Source organism: Callithrix jacchus, chromosome 12, assembly GCF_049354715.1.
Source record: "Callithrix jacchus isolate 240 chromosome 12, calJac240_pri, whole genome shotgun sequence".
NCBI classification, from domain to species: domain Eukaryota; kingdom Metazoa; phylum Chordata; class Mammalia; order Primates; family Cebidae; genus Callithrix; species Callithrix jacchus.
Genome location: NC_133513.1, coordinates 11,195,696 through 11,212,501, shown reverse-complemented (window position 1 = coordinate 11,212,501; position 16,806 = coordinate 11,195,696). Strand labels below are relative to the sequence as shown.

At 50.2% G+C, this 16,806-nt stretch overlaps 1 protein-coding gene across 1 annotated transcript in view; it reads left to right on the top strand.

Annotated features, from left to right (window-relative positions):
- The first annotated feature begins 14,451 nt into the window (after window positions 1-14,451).
- The window catches only part of USP7 (ubiquitin specific peptidase 7), a 68,965-nt gene continuing 66,610 nt past the window's right edge, over window positions 14,452-16,806 (top strand). The window contains exon 1 of the mRNA XM_078344614.1: window positions 14,452-15,141. Within this exon, the coding sequence (XP_078200740.1) occupies window positions 15,066-15,141 (76 nt within the window). The 5' untranslated portion in view covers window positions 14,452-15,065. The remainder of the gene's footprint in view (window positions 15,142-16,806) is intronic.

Genomic DNA, 16,806 nt, shown 5'->3' with positions numbered 1-16,806 from the left:
AGCTCACTGCAGCCTAGACCTCCTGAGCTCATGTGATCCTCCCACCCCAGCCTCCCAAGTGAAGGGGAGAGTGAAAGTCTTTACATGAGACATTTTTGAACTGTACTTAGAAAAAGGTGCAGGCACTGGTCCTAGTGGCTCACACTTGTACTCCCGGCACTTTGGAAGGCCAAGGCAGGAAGATCTCCAGGCCAGGAGTTCGAGGCCAGCCTGGGTACCATGGCCACCCCATCTCTTCAAAAAACTTAAAAAACAAAAAATCACCCAAGTGTTGTGGTACACACCTATGGTCCCAGCTACTCAGGAGGCTGAGGTGGGAGGATCGCTTGAGCCCAGGAGGTTGAGGCTGCAGTGAGATATGATTACACCACTGCACCCCAGCCTAGGGGACAGAGCAAGACAATAAAGAAATAAATGAAGCCGGGTGCGGTGGCTCAAGCCTGTAATCCCAGCACTTTGGGAGGCTGAGGCGGGAGGATCATGAGGTCAACAGATCGAGACCATCCTGGTCAACAAGGTGAAACCCCATCTCTACTAAAAATACAAAAATTAGCTGGGCATGGTGGCGCGCACCTGTAGTCCCAGCTATTCGGGAGGCTGAGGCAGGAGAATTGCTTGAACCCAGGAGGCGGAGGTTGCGGTGAGCCGAGATCATGCCATTGCACTCCAGCCTGGGTAACAACAGTGAAACTCTGTCTGAAAAAAAAAGAAATAAATGAAAACAAAGCAGCAATGGAGGGAGGAAAGAAGAAAAAGAAAGAAAGAGAGGAAGGAAGGAAAGAAATACAGTAGCCATTTCTTTTTTTGTTTTTTTGAAACCAAGTTTCACTCTAGATGCCCAGGCTGGAGTACGGTGCTTGTGATATTGGCTCACTGCAACTTCTGCTTCCCAGGTTCAAGCGATTCTCCTGCGTCAGCCTCCCGAATAGCTGGGATTATAGGTACCCACCACCATGCCTGGCTAATTTTCTACTTTTAGTAGACACAGGGTTTCTCCATGTTGGTCAGGTTGGTCTCGAACTCCCAACCTCAGGTGATCCGCCTGCCTCAGCCTCCCAAAGTGCTGGGATTACAGGTGTGAGACACCGTGCCTGGCAAATATAGTCGTTTCTGATAGAAATTTCTGGGGCCAGGCGCTCACTTGAGGTCAGGAGTTCGAGACCAGCCTGTCCAAAATGGCGAAACTCTGTCTCTACTAAAAATACCAAAACATTAGCTGGGCATGGTGGCGCTTGCCTGCAATCCCTGCTACTTGGGAGTCTGAGGCAGGAGAATTGTTTTAACCCTGAAGGTGGAGGTTTCAATGAGCCAAGATCACACCACTGCACTCCAGCCTGGGTGACAGAGTGAGACTCTGTCTCAAAAAAAAACAAAACAAAAAATTAATGGAAAGAAAAGAAAAACAAAGGTGGAGGCTTCAAAATTACTTTAGCCTGTTCTTTTGTTTTGGGACCGCCTTAAGTAAACCTTTAAGTTATGCAAATTGTGTAAGGAGTTCAGATCCAGCCTTAGTGGGTGGGTGGAGAGGGTGGGGAAGGGTGAGGAGGGAGATTTGAATTATAAGAGGCTGGAGGTAGAGAAGGCATGGATCACATTATTTTCTCTTATTTCCTGTCTTCCTCTGAGTGGGCTCAGGAGCCAGGAAGGCCCCCAGAGAGCTTGCTTTCCGGAGATTCCCCATGCCGCTATCCAGACCAATTCGGAAATTGAGGACTGAGCCAAGATTGAAGCCTGGCCAGAGGCGCAAATCTCAGCTCCGCAAGGCCCTGAAGTACCTTCCCCAGGAAGGACCCAATACTAGCCACCAATCCGTGTGGCTAATGGCTCAGTTCAGTCACAGTGACCACAGCATAAAACAAGGTATGTTTTTTAAAATTATATTTTCCAATTTTATCGCTGGTTTGTAAGAAGGCTTCATGGACATAGATAATGCCATTGGTCTCCTTAGAGAAAACAGACAGTGCTTTGGATCGCTCCTGTTTCCTCCTCTATAGAGTTTGAGGCATGCAAGCACATCATTTGCAAATCAGTGTTTGGCCTCTTCTGTTGCAGTTGACCTTGTGTTTTCTCTTCTTGCCTTTCCTGGTGTTCCTTGGAAATGGATTGGATTGATAAAAATGGAGTTGGGGCCAGGCGCAGTGGCTCACGCCTGTAATCCAAGCACTTTGGAGGCCAAGGTGGGCAGATCACCTGAGGTCGGGAGTTCAAGACCAGCCTGACCAACATGGTGAAACCCCATCTTTAAAAAAAAATGGAGTTGGTCTGTTTTTGTTTTTTTTATTTTATTTTATTTTTTTTTTTTTTTGAGATGGAGTTTCGCTCTTCTTGCCCAGGCTGGAGTGCAATGGCGTGATCTCAGCTCGCTGCAACCTCCGCCTCCCTTGTTCAATCTATTCTTATGCCTCAACCTCCTGACTTAGCTGGGATTACAGGTGTGCACGACGCCTGGGTAATTTTTTGTATTAGTAGAGACAGGGTTTCTCCATGTTGGTCAGTCTAGTCTCGGAACTCCTGACCTCAAGAGATCCGCCTGCCTTGGCCTCCCAAAGTGCTGGGATTACAGGTGTGAGCCACCACGCCCGGCCTGTTTGATTTTTCGGGTAGGATCTTGCTCTATCATCCAGGCTAGAGTGCAGTGGTGCTATCTTGGCTCATGCAGACTGAGCCTCCTGGGTCTGCTTGATTTCAAAACTCAATGTAGAATTCAATGGTTTTCAATGTATTCACAAAAGTGTGCAACCAGCACCCTATCTAATCCCAGAACATTTCCATTTTCTTTTTTTTTTTTTTTTCTGAGACAGGATCTCGCTCCAGTTGCCCAGCCCTCAGCTCACTGCAGCCTTAACTTCTTTGGTTCAAGTGATCCTCCCATTTGAGCCTTCTGAGTAGCTGGGATTACAGGCGTATGTCACCATGCCCAGCTAAATTATTTGTATTTTTAGTAGAGATGGGAATTTCGCCACATTGCCCAGGCTGGTCTCAACTCCTGGACTCAAATGATCTGCCTGTCTCGGCCTCTCAATGTGCTGTGATTACTGGCGTGAGCCGCCACACCCACCTTCAGAACATTTTCATCACGCCAAAAAGAAACACCATACCAGGGCTGGGTGTGGTGGCTCCTGCCTGTAATCCCAGCACTTTGGGAGGCTGAGGCAGGCAGATCACTTGAGGTCATGAGTTTGAGACCAGCCTGGCCAACATGGTAAAACCCTGTCTCTATTAAAAATACAAAAATTAGCCAGGCATGGTGGCCTGTACCTGTACTCGCAGCTAGCTACTAGGGGGGCTGAGGTGGGAGGATCTCCTGAACCCAGGAGAGGGAGGTTGCAGTGAGCCACGATTCTGCTACTGGACACAAACCTGGGCAACAAAGTGAGACTCCATCTCAAAAAAACAAAGATACACCATACCCATTAGCAGTCACTCCCCTTTTTTCCCCCTCTTCTCAGCTCCTGGCAAAAACTAACCTATTTTCTATCTATAATTTGCGTATTCTGAATTTTTTTTTTTTTTTTTTTGAGATGGAGTTTTGCTCTTGTTACCCAGTCTGGAGTGCGATGGCGCTATCTCGGCTCACCACAACCTCCGCCTCCTGGGTTCAGGCAATTCTCCTGCCTCAGCCTCCTGAGTAGCTGGGATTACAGGCATGCGCTACCATGCCCAGCTAATTTTTTGTATTTTTAGTAGAGATGGGGTTTCACCATGTTGACCAGGATGGTCTCGATCTTTTGACCTCGTGATCCACCCGCCTTGGACTCCCAAAGTTGTGGGATTACAGGCTTGAGCCACCGCGCCTGGCGATATTTCTTTCTTTCTTTTTTTTTTTTTTAAGAGATGGGGTCTCGCTATGTTGCCCAGGTTGGAGTGCAGTGGCTATTCACAGGCGCAATCCCACTACTGATCAACCTGGGAGTTTTGACCTGCTCCTTTTCCGACCTGGGCCGGTTCACCCCTCCTTAGGCAAATTGGTGGTCCCCTGCTCCTGGAGGTCACCATATTGATGCTGAACTTAGTGCAGATACCCGATCGGCATAGCGCACTACAGCCCAGAACTCCTGGGCTCAAGCGATCCTCCCACCTCAGCCTCCTGAGTAGCTGTGACTGCAGGCACACGACACCACGCCTGGCATATCCTGGATATTTCTTATAAGTGGAAGCAAATAATATGTGACCTTTAAGGCAGGGTGCAGAGGCTCACACTGTAATCCCAGCACTTTGTGAGGCTGAGGTGGGCAGATCACCTGATGTCAGGAGTTTAAGACCAGCCTGACCAACACGGAGAAACCCCATCTCTACTAAAAATACAAAATTACCGGGTGTGGTGGCACATGCCTGTAATCCCAGCTACTGGAGAGGCAGAGGCAGGAGAATCGCTTGAACCCAGAGGTGGAGTTTGTGGTGAGCCAAGATCCAGCCATTGCACTGCAGCCTGGGTAACAAGAGTAAAATACTCCAACTCAAAAAAAAAAAAAAAAAAAAGTGACTTTTTGTATCTGGCTTCTTCTCTTAGCATAATGTTTTCAAGATTCATCCAAGTTGGCCAAGTGTAGTGGCTCACACTTGTAATCCCGGCACTTTGGGAGGCCGAGGCGGGTGGATCACTTGAGGTTGGGAGTTTCAGACAAGGCTGACCAACAAGGAGAAGCCCTGACTCTACAAAAAATACAAAATTAGCCTGGCGAGGTAGCTCACGCTGATAATCCCAGCACTTTGGGAGGCCGAGGCGGGTGGATCATGAGGTCAAGAGATAGAGACCATCCTGGTCAACAAGGTGAAACCCCGTCTCTACTAGAAATACAAAAATTAGCTGGGCATGATGGTGCACGCCTGTAATCCCAGCTACTCGGGAGGCTGAGGCAAGAGAATTGCTTGAACCCAGGAGGCGGAGGTTTCGGTGAGCCAAGATCGTGCTATTACACTCCTGTCTGGGCAAGAACAGTGAAACTCCGTCTTGAAAAAAAAAAATTAGACTGGACGCAGTGGCTCATGCCTGTTATCCCAGCACTTTGGGAGGCCAAGGTAGGCAGGTCACCTGAGGTCAGGAGTTTGAGACCAGCCTGGTCAACATGGTGAAACCCCATCTCTACAAAAAAATAAAATAAAATAAATAAAAATAAAATACAAAATTAGCTGGGTGTGGTGGTATATGCCTGTAATGCCAGCTACTCAGGAGGCTGAGGCAGGAGAATCGTTTGAAAAAAATGTATCTCGAAAAAAAAAATAGTTTCATCCAAGTTGTAATATGAATCTAGTTCTATGTAATATGAATGTAATTCCATTTTATGGGTAAATAGTATTATATGGAAGACATTTTATTTATTATCTTTTTTTTTGAAACGGAGTTTCCCTCTGTCCCCCAGGCTGAAGGGCAATGATGCGATCTCGGCTCACTGCAACCTCCCCTTCCTGGGTTCAAGTGATTCTCCTGTGTCAGCCTCCTGAGTAGCTAGGATTACAGGTGCTCGCCACCACGCCCGGCTAATTTTTTGTATATTTAGTAGAGACAGGGTTTCATGTTGACCAAGCTGGTCTTGAACTCCGGACCTCAGGTGATTCATCCGCCTCAGCCTCCCAAAGTGCTGGGATTAGAGGCATAAACCACTGCACCTGGCCTATCATTATTTGTAGAGGTAGTGTCTGTGCTATGTTGCCCTGGTGGGTCTTGAACTCCTGGCCTTGAGTAATCCACCTCAGCCTCGGGAGTAGCTGGGATTACAGGCAGCTGAGCATGGTGCTCAGCTATTAGATCACATTTTATTTATCCATTCTTTCCTTGATGAACATTTGGGTTTCCACCTTTTGGTGACTGAATAACGCTGCTATGTATGTGTATATACATATATTTGTTTGAGTACCTGTTTTCAGTTCTCTTGGACATATACCTAGGAGTGGAATTCCTGGGTCCTATGGTACCTCTTTAGCTTTTGGAGAAACTGCTTTTCACTTGCAGTGAGCCAAGATTATACCACTGCACTCCAGCCCAGGCAACAAGAGCAAAACTCTGTTGTGGGTAACCCCCCATATAGGCATGGAGGAATGAGAGCTAAGCAGAACCATGGCACAGTTACGGCTTGAGGAATATCTCACTTTATAGTGTTACTACTCAGCTATTTCCTTTTATATAATCCTTTACATAATCATATATTAGTTTATAGAATTAGGGCTTGAAGAATCCCTTTATATAATTCTCTCTATATAACCATATAATAATTGATAGTATGAGTGCCTAAAGAATATTTCCCAGCCGGGCTCGGTGGCTCATGCCTATAATCCAAGCACTTTGGAGGCCAAGGCGGGCGGATCACCTGAGATCGGGAGTTCAAAACCAGCCTGACCAACATGGTGAAACCCTGTCTTAAAAAAAAAAAAAGAATATTTTCCTACATATATACCTATAATTATATCTTAGTTTATAATCAAAGGAAGGCCTAGAGTGGACACAGTACAGAGCATGAATTAAGGAATAAGCAGCTTATAATCAGAGGAATGCCTAGAGCAGACACAGTGCAGGACAAGAATCCATGGCCCAGGCGGCAGCGTTCAGTATTGTAAAGATACCCGCTGCATGGCAGGCTTGGGGCAAGAGCCACTCCTCCTGACAAAGGAGTTGTAGGACCTTGCTCCAGTTCTTGGTGAAGGCTGCCCTCAGACCAGCAATCCACCTTGGTGACTGTGAACTTTATCAGCAGCTCTTGCTACTGTGCTGCTTGAAAAGCGTCTTCCCATAGAACCCATTGGAAGCTGCCAGAAGGTGGCGGTAACCTTGACAGCTCTGTCGCTGTTATGTGACTCAAACCATCCTCCTATAAATCTTAGAATTAGTTTGCCCATAGATAGAAGTATCGCACACTGCACCCTTTTCACTGTGCATGGCCCACCTTCAAGCCTCGGTGACCTAATGGCGGTGGACCCCTTACTGCACACAGCCCTTGCCTTCATGAAAACAGGCCCCTTGCTGTGCACTGTCCACCTCCTGGCGTAGGTGGCCTAATGGGGGTGGACCCCATGTTTTATTGCTCAGGACCCTATCACTATCCTTAAAGATGATTTCACTCACTGCCCTGCCACCTAACCTATACACAATACATACTCATGCTTCTGGACATTCGGGGCCTCGCCTGACTCTGCTTATAGGTGGCGTGGCCCCCTGAGCCCAGCTATGTTTTCCTTGTACTTCTATGTCCTCTTTATTTCCCAGATCCTGTGCCTCAGCACAGCATAAGGCACACCCCAAGACCCTGTGGGGCCCTCAGCCCTACACTGTGTCTCAAAATTAATCAAATAAATAAATAAATAAAAATAAAAAATTAGCCTTGTGTGGCGGCATGCACCTGTAGTCCCAGCTACTTGGGATGCTGAAGTGGGAGAGTTGCTTGAGCCCCAGAGGTTGAGGCTGCAGTAAGCCAAGATCGCTTCACTCAACTCCAGCCTGGGTGACAGAAGGAGACCCTGTCTCAAAAAAAAAAAAAAAAAAAAAAAAAGAGGTGAGCATGACCACGTGGCTTGCAGCAGCCCTTATCTATATGCGTTACTCTGGTGGTCCCACCTGATTGTGTAAACAGAAATTGCCGCCCCCCCATTGCTAAGATTTGCTGTGAATGATTAGCTTTAAATGTTGCCAAGTCTTCAGGAACAGCACTGGTGTGAAAAGTGGAGTTAATGTAAGAAAAGTGGCTGGCACAGAGTAGACCAGGAAAAACAATGACTATTTGTATAAATTCGGTGACGGAATATTAATTTAGGGTTTTCTTTGGATGTGGGTTTTGCAAAATTGGTAGGCCTGAGTGAAGACAACATGAAGACTCATTAGGAACTCCAGCAGGGAATTGAAACCTTAAAAAAAAAAAAGAAAAATAACATCTTTATTCCTTTTTGAGGCAGAGACTCACTCTGTTGCCCAGGCTGAAGTGCAGTGGCACAATCATGGTTCACTGCAACCTCCACCTCCCGGGTTCAAGTGATTTTCCTTCCTCAGCCTCTCAAGTAGCTGGAATTACAGGCTCTTGCCACCACACCCGGCTAATTTTTATATTTTTAGTGCAGATGGGGTTTCACCACATTGGCCAAGCTGGTCTCAAACTCCTGACTACAGGTGATCCAGCCGCCTCGGCCTCCCAAAGTGCTGAGATTACAGGCATGAGCCACTACCATAGATGCCCGATAACAGTTTTATTGAAATATAATTCACCTACCGCACAATTTATCTATATTAAGTAAGCTTCCCATGCTCAACTTACAGAACCCTGTATGGAGCTGGGTTCCATCTGGTTTCCGAATCCAAAAGCCCCTTACCTTCCCAAACTTCTTGACCTTGGCTAAGTCCCTTATCTTCTCTAAACCCAAATCCTCATCGGTAACCTTGTGGTGTGGGATTAGGTCATCTTTCTAGGTATGGATTATTTAGGAGTTTTTTTTTTTTTTTTTTTGAGACTGAGTTTCGCTTTTGTAACCCAGGCTGGAGTGCAATGGCACAATCTCGGCTCACCGCAACCTCCGCCTCTTGGGTTCAGGCAATTCTCCTGCCTCAGCCTCCTGAGTAGCTGGGATTACAGGCATGCGCCACCATGCCCAGCTAATTTTTTGTATTTTTAGTAGAGACGGGGTTTCACCAAATTGATCAGGATGGTCTCGAACTCTTGACCTAGCGATCCACCCGCCTCGGCCTCTCAAAGTGCTGGGATTACAGGCGTGAGCCACCGCGCCCGGCCTATTTAGGAATTTAGTTATCCTGACCAGTGGGGCGGGGGTGGGTAGATGAAGGCATGGGGAGGGGAAAAGCTCTTAATCTCTCTTTTTTTTGATGGAGTCTCACTCTTGCCCAGGCTGGAATGCAGTGGTGTGATCTCAGCTCACTGCAACCTTTGCTGCCAGTTCAAGGAATTCTTCCACCTCAGCCTCCTGAGTAGCTGGAATCATAGATGCCTGCCACCGTGCCTGACTAATGTTTGTATTTTTTTTTTTCTTGAAACCGACTTTTGCTTTCGTTGCCCAGGCTGCAGGCAATGGCGCGATTCGTGCTTCCAGCAATCTCCACCTACTGGGTTCAAGGGATTCTCCTGCCTCAGTCTCCTGAGTAGCTGGGATTATAGGCATGTGCCACCACGCCAGGCTAATTTTGTATTTTTAGTAAAGATGGGGTTTCTCCATGTTGGTCGGGCTGGTCTTGAACACCTGACCTCAGGTGATCTGCCCAGCTCAGCCTCCCAAAGTGTTGGGATTACAGGTGTGAGCCACCTGCCTCCGACCTAATTTTTGTATTTTTTTTTTTTTTGAGATGGAGTTTCGCTCTTGTTACCCAGGCTGGAGGGCAATGGCGCGATCTCAGCTCACCGCAACCTTCGCCTCCCGGGTTCAAGCAATTCTCCTGCCTCAGCCTTTCGAGTAGCTGGGACCACAGGCGCGCACCACCATGCCCAGCTAATTTTTGTATTTTTAGTAGAGATGGGGTTTCACTATGTTGACCAGGATGGTCTCGATCTCTTGACCTTGTGATCCACCTGCCTCGGCCTCCCAAAGTGCTGGGATTATAGGCGTGAGCCACCACACCCGGCCAATTTTTGTATTTTTTAGTAGAGACAAGTTTTCACCGTGTTGGCCAAGTTGATCTTGGAACTCCTGACCTCGTGATCCAGTCACCTCAGCCTCCCAAAGTGCTCGGATTACAGGCATGAGCCACCATACCAGGCCTAATCCCATTTCTTCTCTGACACTTCCATGAAATAATTTTAGACCCTGACCAACATAGCTTCCAGGTAGAGAAATATTTTGGTTCTCAAGAGGAAAAACCAACCCACTGTTTATGCCAAGTCATGGCACAGCCCTAGGAGCAGCAAAATATGTTTTGCTCCCAGTAATGATAGGGTGGCCCCTCCCTGACCTTTACTGTCTCTAGCTAATGACAAGTCAGTTTCTCCGGCGGTTCCTGTCTCCCTGGTTTTTCATCTTCTCCTTAGGTCCCCAGTTTCTGAACCACGGGAGGGGTCATAAGTTGTTTTTTTTTTAATTGGCAGTGATCAAAAATGGTGCCCTCAGTCATCCTCCCCTTCAGAGCTCTCCATGTCCTTTGGAGGCATTTTGGTATTCACCCCCCGAGGAAGCAGGCGTTACTCAGCAGCTTCACTTGTACTGAGTCCTTCCACACACACCCTTCTGTGTGCAAATGGACTTTATAGCCAATGCAGGCACAATTCTACCAGGGGAAGAAGAAAACAGGCCAGCCGAGCCTGCTAGAATAATCGAGTTGGGCCTTTTTAGTAGGCCTCCAAGGGCACTGGTATTGCTTTTCTCGTAGCTGTGGCGCCCTAGAAATGAACTCTCCCTTCACCATCCACTCCTCCGTGAAAGATGTGGGCCAGCCAGGAAGAAGCAAAGAAGTGCTATTTTATTGACTCCAGATGAGAGGCCTTCCAAGCAAGCAGGCACTGTCATTCCCAGCCTGTATCCCAGAGGCTCTGGGCTCCTAGCGAGCAGTAAACAGCTGCAGGGGTGAAAGCATTCATTCGGCATATCTTCACTGAGCATCTACTATAAGCTCACTGCTGTACTGAGGATAGAGCTTTAGACAAGACAATTTATTTCTTCCTCAAAGCACTTCTAGAAGAAGAGACAGATATTGTTTATGTGTATTCATATTCTATAGCTGTGTAATAAATTTCCTTAAATTTAGCAGTGTACAATACCCCCACTGCTTTTTTTTTTTCTGAGATGGAGTCTCCTGCTGTTGCCAAGGCTGCAGTACAGCGGCGTGATCTCCACTCACTGCAACCTCCACCCCCCAGGTTCAAGCAAGTCTCCCACCTCAATCTCCTGAGTAGCTGGGGCTATACGTCCACGCCACCACACCTGGCTAATTTTTGTATTTTAGTAGAGACAGGGTTTCACCATGTTGGCCAGGCTGGTCTCGGACTCCTGACCTCAAGAGATCCACACCGCTAGACTTCCCAGAGTGCTGGGATTACAGGCATGAGCCCCACTGCGCCCAACCTCATTCAACAAATCTTCACTGAGCATCTATTACAAGCCCAGTGCTGGGCTGAAGATAGATCTGTAGACAAGACAGTTTCTTTCTCAAGGTGCTTCTAGAAGGAGAGACAGATACTGTTTATGTGTATTCATTTTCTATTGCTGTGTAATACATTTCCTCAGATTCAGCAGTGTAAAACAACATCCCTTTTTGATCTTATATTTCCATAGATCAGAAGTTAGAGTAGGCTGGATTGGGTTCCTTTAGTTTCCCACAAGGCCAAAGCCAAGGGCTGGGCTCTCATTTGGAAGCTCTGGGGAGGAACAACCTTACTGATATTGCTGGCAGAATTCACTTTTTTTTTCTTTTTTTTTTGAGACAGGGTCTCACTCTCACATTCAGGCTGGTGGGCAGTGGCACGATCTTGGCTCACTGCAACCTCAACCTCCTGGGCCCAAGCCTTTTTCCACCTCAGCCTCCTGAATAGCTGAGATTACAGGTACCCACCATCCCGCCCAGCTAATTTTTTGTATTTTTTGTAGAGACGGAGCCTCACTATGTTGCCCAAGCTGGTATTGAACTCCTGAGCTCAAGCAATCCACCTTCCTTGGCCTTCCAAAGTGCTGGGATTACAGGCATGAGCCACCATGCCTGGCCAGGTTTTGTTTTATTACTTTTATTAGGTAACACGTTTTCACTCTGTTGCTCGGGCTGGAGTGCCGTTTCATGATCTTGGCTCACTGCCTCAGCCTCCCAAGTAGCTGGGATTACAGGCACGTGCTACCGTACCTGGCTAATTTTTTTGTGTTTTTGTTTTTTTATTTTTAGTAGAGACCAGATTTTACTATGTTGGCTAGGCTGATTTTAAACTTCTGATCTCAGTTGATCCACCCACCTTGGCCTCCGAAAGTGCTAGGATTACAGGCATGAGCCATTGTGCCCAGCCACACAGATTGTATTTTGTGTGTGTGTGTGTGTGTGTGTGTGTGGTTTTTTTGAGAGGAAGTTTTGCTCTTGTTGCCCAGGCTGGAGTGCAACGGCACGATCTCAGGCTCACTGCAACCTCTGGCCCCCAGGTTCAAGTGATTCCCCTGCCTCAGCCTCCCAAGTAGCTGGGATTACAGGTATGTGCTATCACACTCGGCTAATTGTGTATTTTTAGTAGAGGCGGGGTTTTTCCATGTTAGTCAAGCTGGTCTCAAACTCTTGACCTCAGGTGATCCACCTGCCTCGGCCTCCTAAAGTGCTGGGATTACAGGCATGAGCCTCGGTGCCCAGCCATAGATTGATTTTGAACTCAGTGATGAGGCTAAGGTTGGCCAATGTGAACTGACAGCCACATACAGAACTTTCTGCCATCTCTTCCTCTGCCAGAAAGGCTCTTTCTTCCCTCCTCTAAGCTTCCAGAATACTAGACAGAAGGATTCTTTTGCATCTGAGCACTGTTGATTAGCATTTGTGAGAATCTGAGTGAATAACAATGCCTCTTCTTCAGATTCTGGGGGTGACCCAAGGGATTCCTGTTGAAGTGACTGGGCTCTCCCCTGCTCACCTCTGTGGTCTGGCAGGAAATTCACCGGTGGGAAACCTTGAGGTGCATGAAATGCTGGTGAGGGGTATCCAGTCACACATGAGTCTTATGTTCATTCAACCAATTGATTGAATGATTGATTAACTGGCTGACCGAGATGGAGTTTCCCTGTGTTGCCCAGGCTAGTCTCCAACTCCTGGACTCAAGTGATCCTCCCACCTCAACCTTCCAAAGTGCTGGTATAAGAGGCGCAAGCCACCATGCCTGGTCCATTCAACGAATATTTATTTATCGATTTATTTATTTAAGATGGAATCTCACTCTGTTGCCCAGGCTAGAGTGCAAGGGTGCAATCAGCTTTCGGCAGCCTCCACCACCTGGGTTCAAGCGATTCTCCTGGGGCAGCCTTCGGAGTAGCTGGGATTACAAGTGTGCGACACGATGCTGGACTAATTTTTTTTGTGTGTATTTAGTAGACACGGGGTTTTACCATGTAGGTCATGCTGGTCTCGAATTCATGATCTCAGGTGATCCGCCCACCTCGGCCTCCCAACTGCTGAGATTACAGGTACGAGCCATCATCTCTGGACCAACCAATATTTATTGAGCACTTGCTGTGTACCCCAGGCATTTGTGATACAACAGTGAGCAAAACATTCTTTTAGGGGGTGGGGAGATGAACAGTACATAAACTGAAGAAAAATGCAGGGAAAGTGGGTATAGGGAGATGGAGAGGAAGACAGGTACCATAATCTTCTGGCCTTGTTAGGGCAAAATTCTCTTCTCCCTAGAGATGTGGAAAAATGTATATGGGTTTGCTCTATTTTTATTGACCCACACTACCTTGGTTAACTGGAAAAGCTGAAACCCTAATAATCAGTCTGTCAATTCAGCAGATATATTCACTGAATGTCTCCTAGAATAGGGAAGCCCTGGGTGTACAATCCCAGACTGGGTTGATAGGAAGGAAATAAATTAATGCCAAATGTGAGGGATAGTGGGCTTATTTTTATATTATTATTTTATTGTTTGAGACTGGGTCTCACTCTGTCACCCAGGCTGCAGTGCAGTGGCGCGATCTTGGATCATTGCAGCCTCAGTCAACCTCCCGGGCTCAAGTGAACCTCCAGCCTTAGCCTCCCAAGTAGCTGGGACTACTGACGCAAGGCACCAAAGTCAGCTAATTGAAAATAAATAAATATATATATATATTTAAAAAACCAAAACTAAAACCTTGTAGAGACAGGGTTTACTCCTGGTCTCTTACTCCTGGCCTCAAGTGATGCTCCCGCCTACGCCTCCCAAAGTGCTGGGATCACAGCTGTGCGCCGCTGAGCCCAGCCTGGGGTTGCTCTTGAGGAGCCAAACGTTGCCAGATTGGGCTCACAGTGAGAAAATAAGTTCTTCCACAGTAGAGACTGGGTGAAAAAGTGCAGGTCAGCGGGCGAGGGCAAATAACGACAATAACAGGAACTTCTATGCGTTGACCCGAGGCTCCCTTCCGGGCCCTGTCCTGAGCAGTCCCCGGGCAACCTCCGGCGCTCGCCCGGGCTTGCTCGGCTGGGACCTGAAACCCTGCCGCCGGGCGGGTTTTGGGCCCTTCCTCATTGCCGCTACTGGGTCTTTCGGGGAGTCCGGCTCCCCGGGATGGGGCGGATTCCGGGTCACTCCCGCAGGGCTGAGTCGCCGGGCAGCTAGCCTCAGCACCCCCAGGCCCGGGGGCAGCGAGCGTCGAGGGTCTGCCACTGGGCTGCAAGGCAGGCGGCGCCGGGACGCGGGGGGCGCGGCGCTGAGGGGCGGGCGGGTCTCGGCGGCGGCGGTGGCGGCAGCGGCGGGCGGGCCGCTCCCTGCTCCGCCTCCCGCGCTCCGCCCTGAGCTCCCGCTCCGCCCTCCAACTCAGCGCCCGCCCGCTCTCCTCGCTCGCTCGCTAGCTGGCTCCGCGGCCCCCCATGCGGATGTGACATTTCACGCCGCCGCCATTTTGAGAGCGAGCCGAGCCGAGCCGCCGGGCGCCGTGTCCGCTGCCGGAGCCCCAACGACGACGCCGAGGAGGCGGAAGCCGCGGCTCTCGGAGCGCGGCCGGCCACTCGCCCGCCCGCGCCGCCGCTCCCGCCGGCCCCAAGGCCAGTAGGCCCGCCGCGGCCGGCCAGGCCTCCCGCTCGCCGCGCCCGGCCCGAGGCGGGGCTGACTCCGCGGCCCCCGCCCGGCCGCCCTCCGCCCCCGGCCGGCCCGCGGCCCCGCAGCCCCGGCCCCGGCCCCGGCGGCGGGAGGCGGGCCCCGCGGCGGCGGCGGCGGCCGCAGCAAGCAACGAGGCCGCCCGGCCCGGCCCGCCGGCCGCCCGCCCGCCTCGGCGCCGAGATTGGGCGAATCGCGAGCAAGTACGTGCGCGTCTCCCTGCCGCCGCCCGCCGCGGGCCGCCCCGGGGCCGCCGCCGCCGACGACGCGCGGGAGGAGGAGGAGGAGGCCGCCCCGCCGCCGCCGCCGCCGCCGCCGCCCCGGCTAGCCGCTGCCCGCCCGCCGGGCCCGCAGCCCCGGCCCCCGGCCGCAGGCGAGGCCCAGGCCGCGGCCGACATGAACCACCAGCAGCAGCAGCAGCAGAAAGCGGGCGAGCAGCAGCTGAGCGAGCCCGAGGACATGGAGATGGAAGGTGAGGCCCGTGGGCTGGCCGCGGCGGGGCCGGGGTGATCTTTTCATTGTGGCCGGGGGAGCCGCGGGAGCCATGCGAGGGGCTCGCCATCTTTAACCAGGCCCCGGGCGGCCGCCGGGCCTCGGCCTGGCCTCCCGGCCCCGGCACGGCTAGGCTGCAACGTCATGCCGGCCCCGCAAGCGGGGGGCGGCCGCTGGGACCCCGGCCGGGTGCATTGTCCCGACCCCGCGTCCGCCGGGCCTCCCCGGCACAAAGCGCCCGGAGTTGTAAATTAGAACGCTCCGGCTGCAGAGGGACGGAGGTGTTTTCTTGCCCAGGTTGGGAGGCGGGCTCCGGGGACCGTCCCCTTTCTGGGGCGTCCTGTTGGATCCGGTCTGTCTGGCGAACTCCTGGCCTCCCCGGGCGCGGGGCTCGCCCGCACCTGCTCCTGTGCGCTCCCCTGGAGGGCGCGCCGTGGCTCGGAAGCGCTCCTCCAAATCACTTTCTAACAGCACTGCCTAGCGTCGGGCTTACATTCGAAAACACCTGCAAGGAACGCACATGTTGTCAGGCTTTGGACTGGCCCGGAGTTCTGACCTGGGCTCTGTTGGTTTCCGAGTCCACCTGTTTTTCGGGAGTTTGGCACCTGGCAGTGTGTGGTGCAGCCAGCATCCGGTCAGGTGTGCGCTTGCAACCGTGTGAAAGCCCTGCCGCACATGGCTGCCTGCTTCAGAATCAAACCTGACTAGAAAGGTAACTCCGTTTTCTGCCGATGTGGCTGTAATTTTCCAAGACACTGAGTTTGAAATAAGGAGTCTTGGTTATAAAGGTTGCATGTAAAAACACTGTAAAGAGAAGGGTGTTGGACTTACGGAGTTGGTCATTGGAAGGCACTTTTTATTTCTCATGGCCCATTCCACTGAACAAAGCAAAGCCCAAATGGTCTTTAAAAAGTTTTTTTTTTTTTACCTGCGTGACGGGTTCAGGCTGTCGGGAGTCAAATGGAGGTCACATGAGTGGAAAGGGCGTGGAATGCTTTATTCTAGTTTTGCTTTTAGCAAGGGATCTTGGGGTGCGTCAATGAATGAGGCTCTAAGGGAGCTCAGGAAAAGCAGTGTCTATCCTGTGAGGTGGCTGCAAGTGTGGGGCGCTGCACACCGGTTGGTGGGAACACTTAAGCGTGATTGGTGTTCCCCTCTGAGGAACTTACTCCCAATAATTGGATGGTCACTGAAGAAATGGCAGGCCAGGTTGCAAATGGCAAAGTGACTGGGCTTCTGCACAAGGCACTCCCCAGTGGTACTTAACTATTGGTGGTAATGAGGGACAGAAGAGCGGAGTCCACGCCGCGGACTGGTTTATCTATTTCACTTGGCCCCAGCAAAGCAGCAATGGAGCGCCTGGCATATGTGATTAAACCAAATAGCTGAACAGAAGTACATTACTGAGAATTTTGTGTATTCCTTTTAGGCTATATTTTGCAGCCCATCTAAAACATTAAAAAAAAAAAAGTTATTTTTCAGTTCCCCTGGTCAAGACAAATATGCAGTAACACGAGCATTTGGATTTCCCGTGACATTGTCATACCACTTTCCGAGTGTTTTTGGATACTACTGAGAATTAATAAACAGAGACATTAATGCAGAGCATGTATCTTTTGGAAAATGACCCCCAGGTCCACAAATT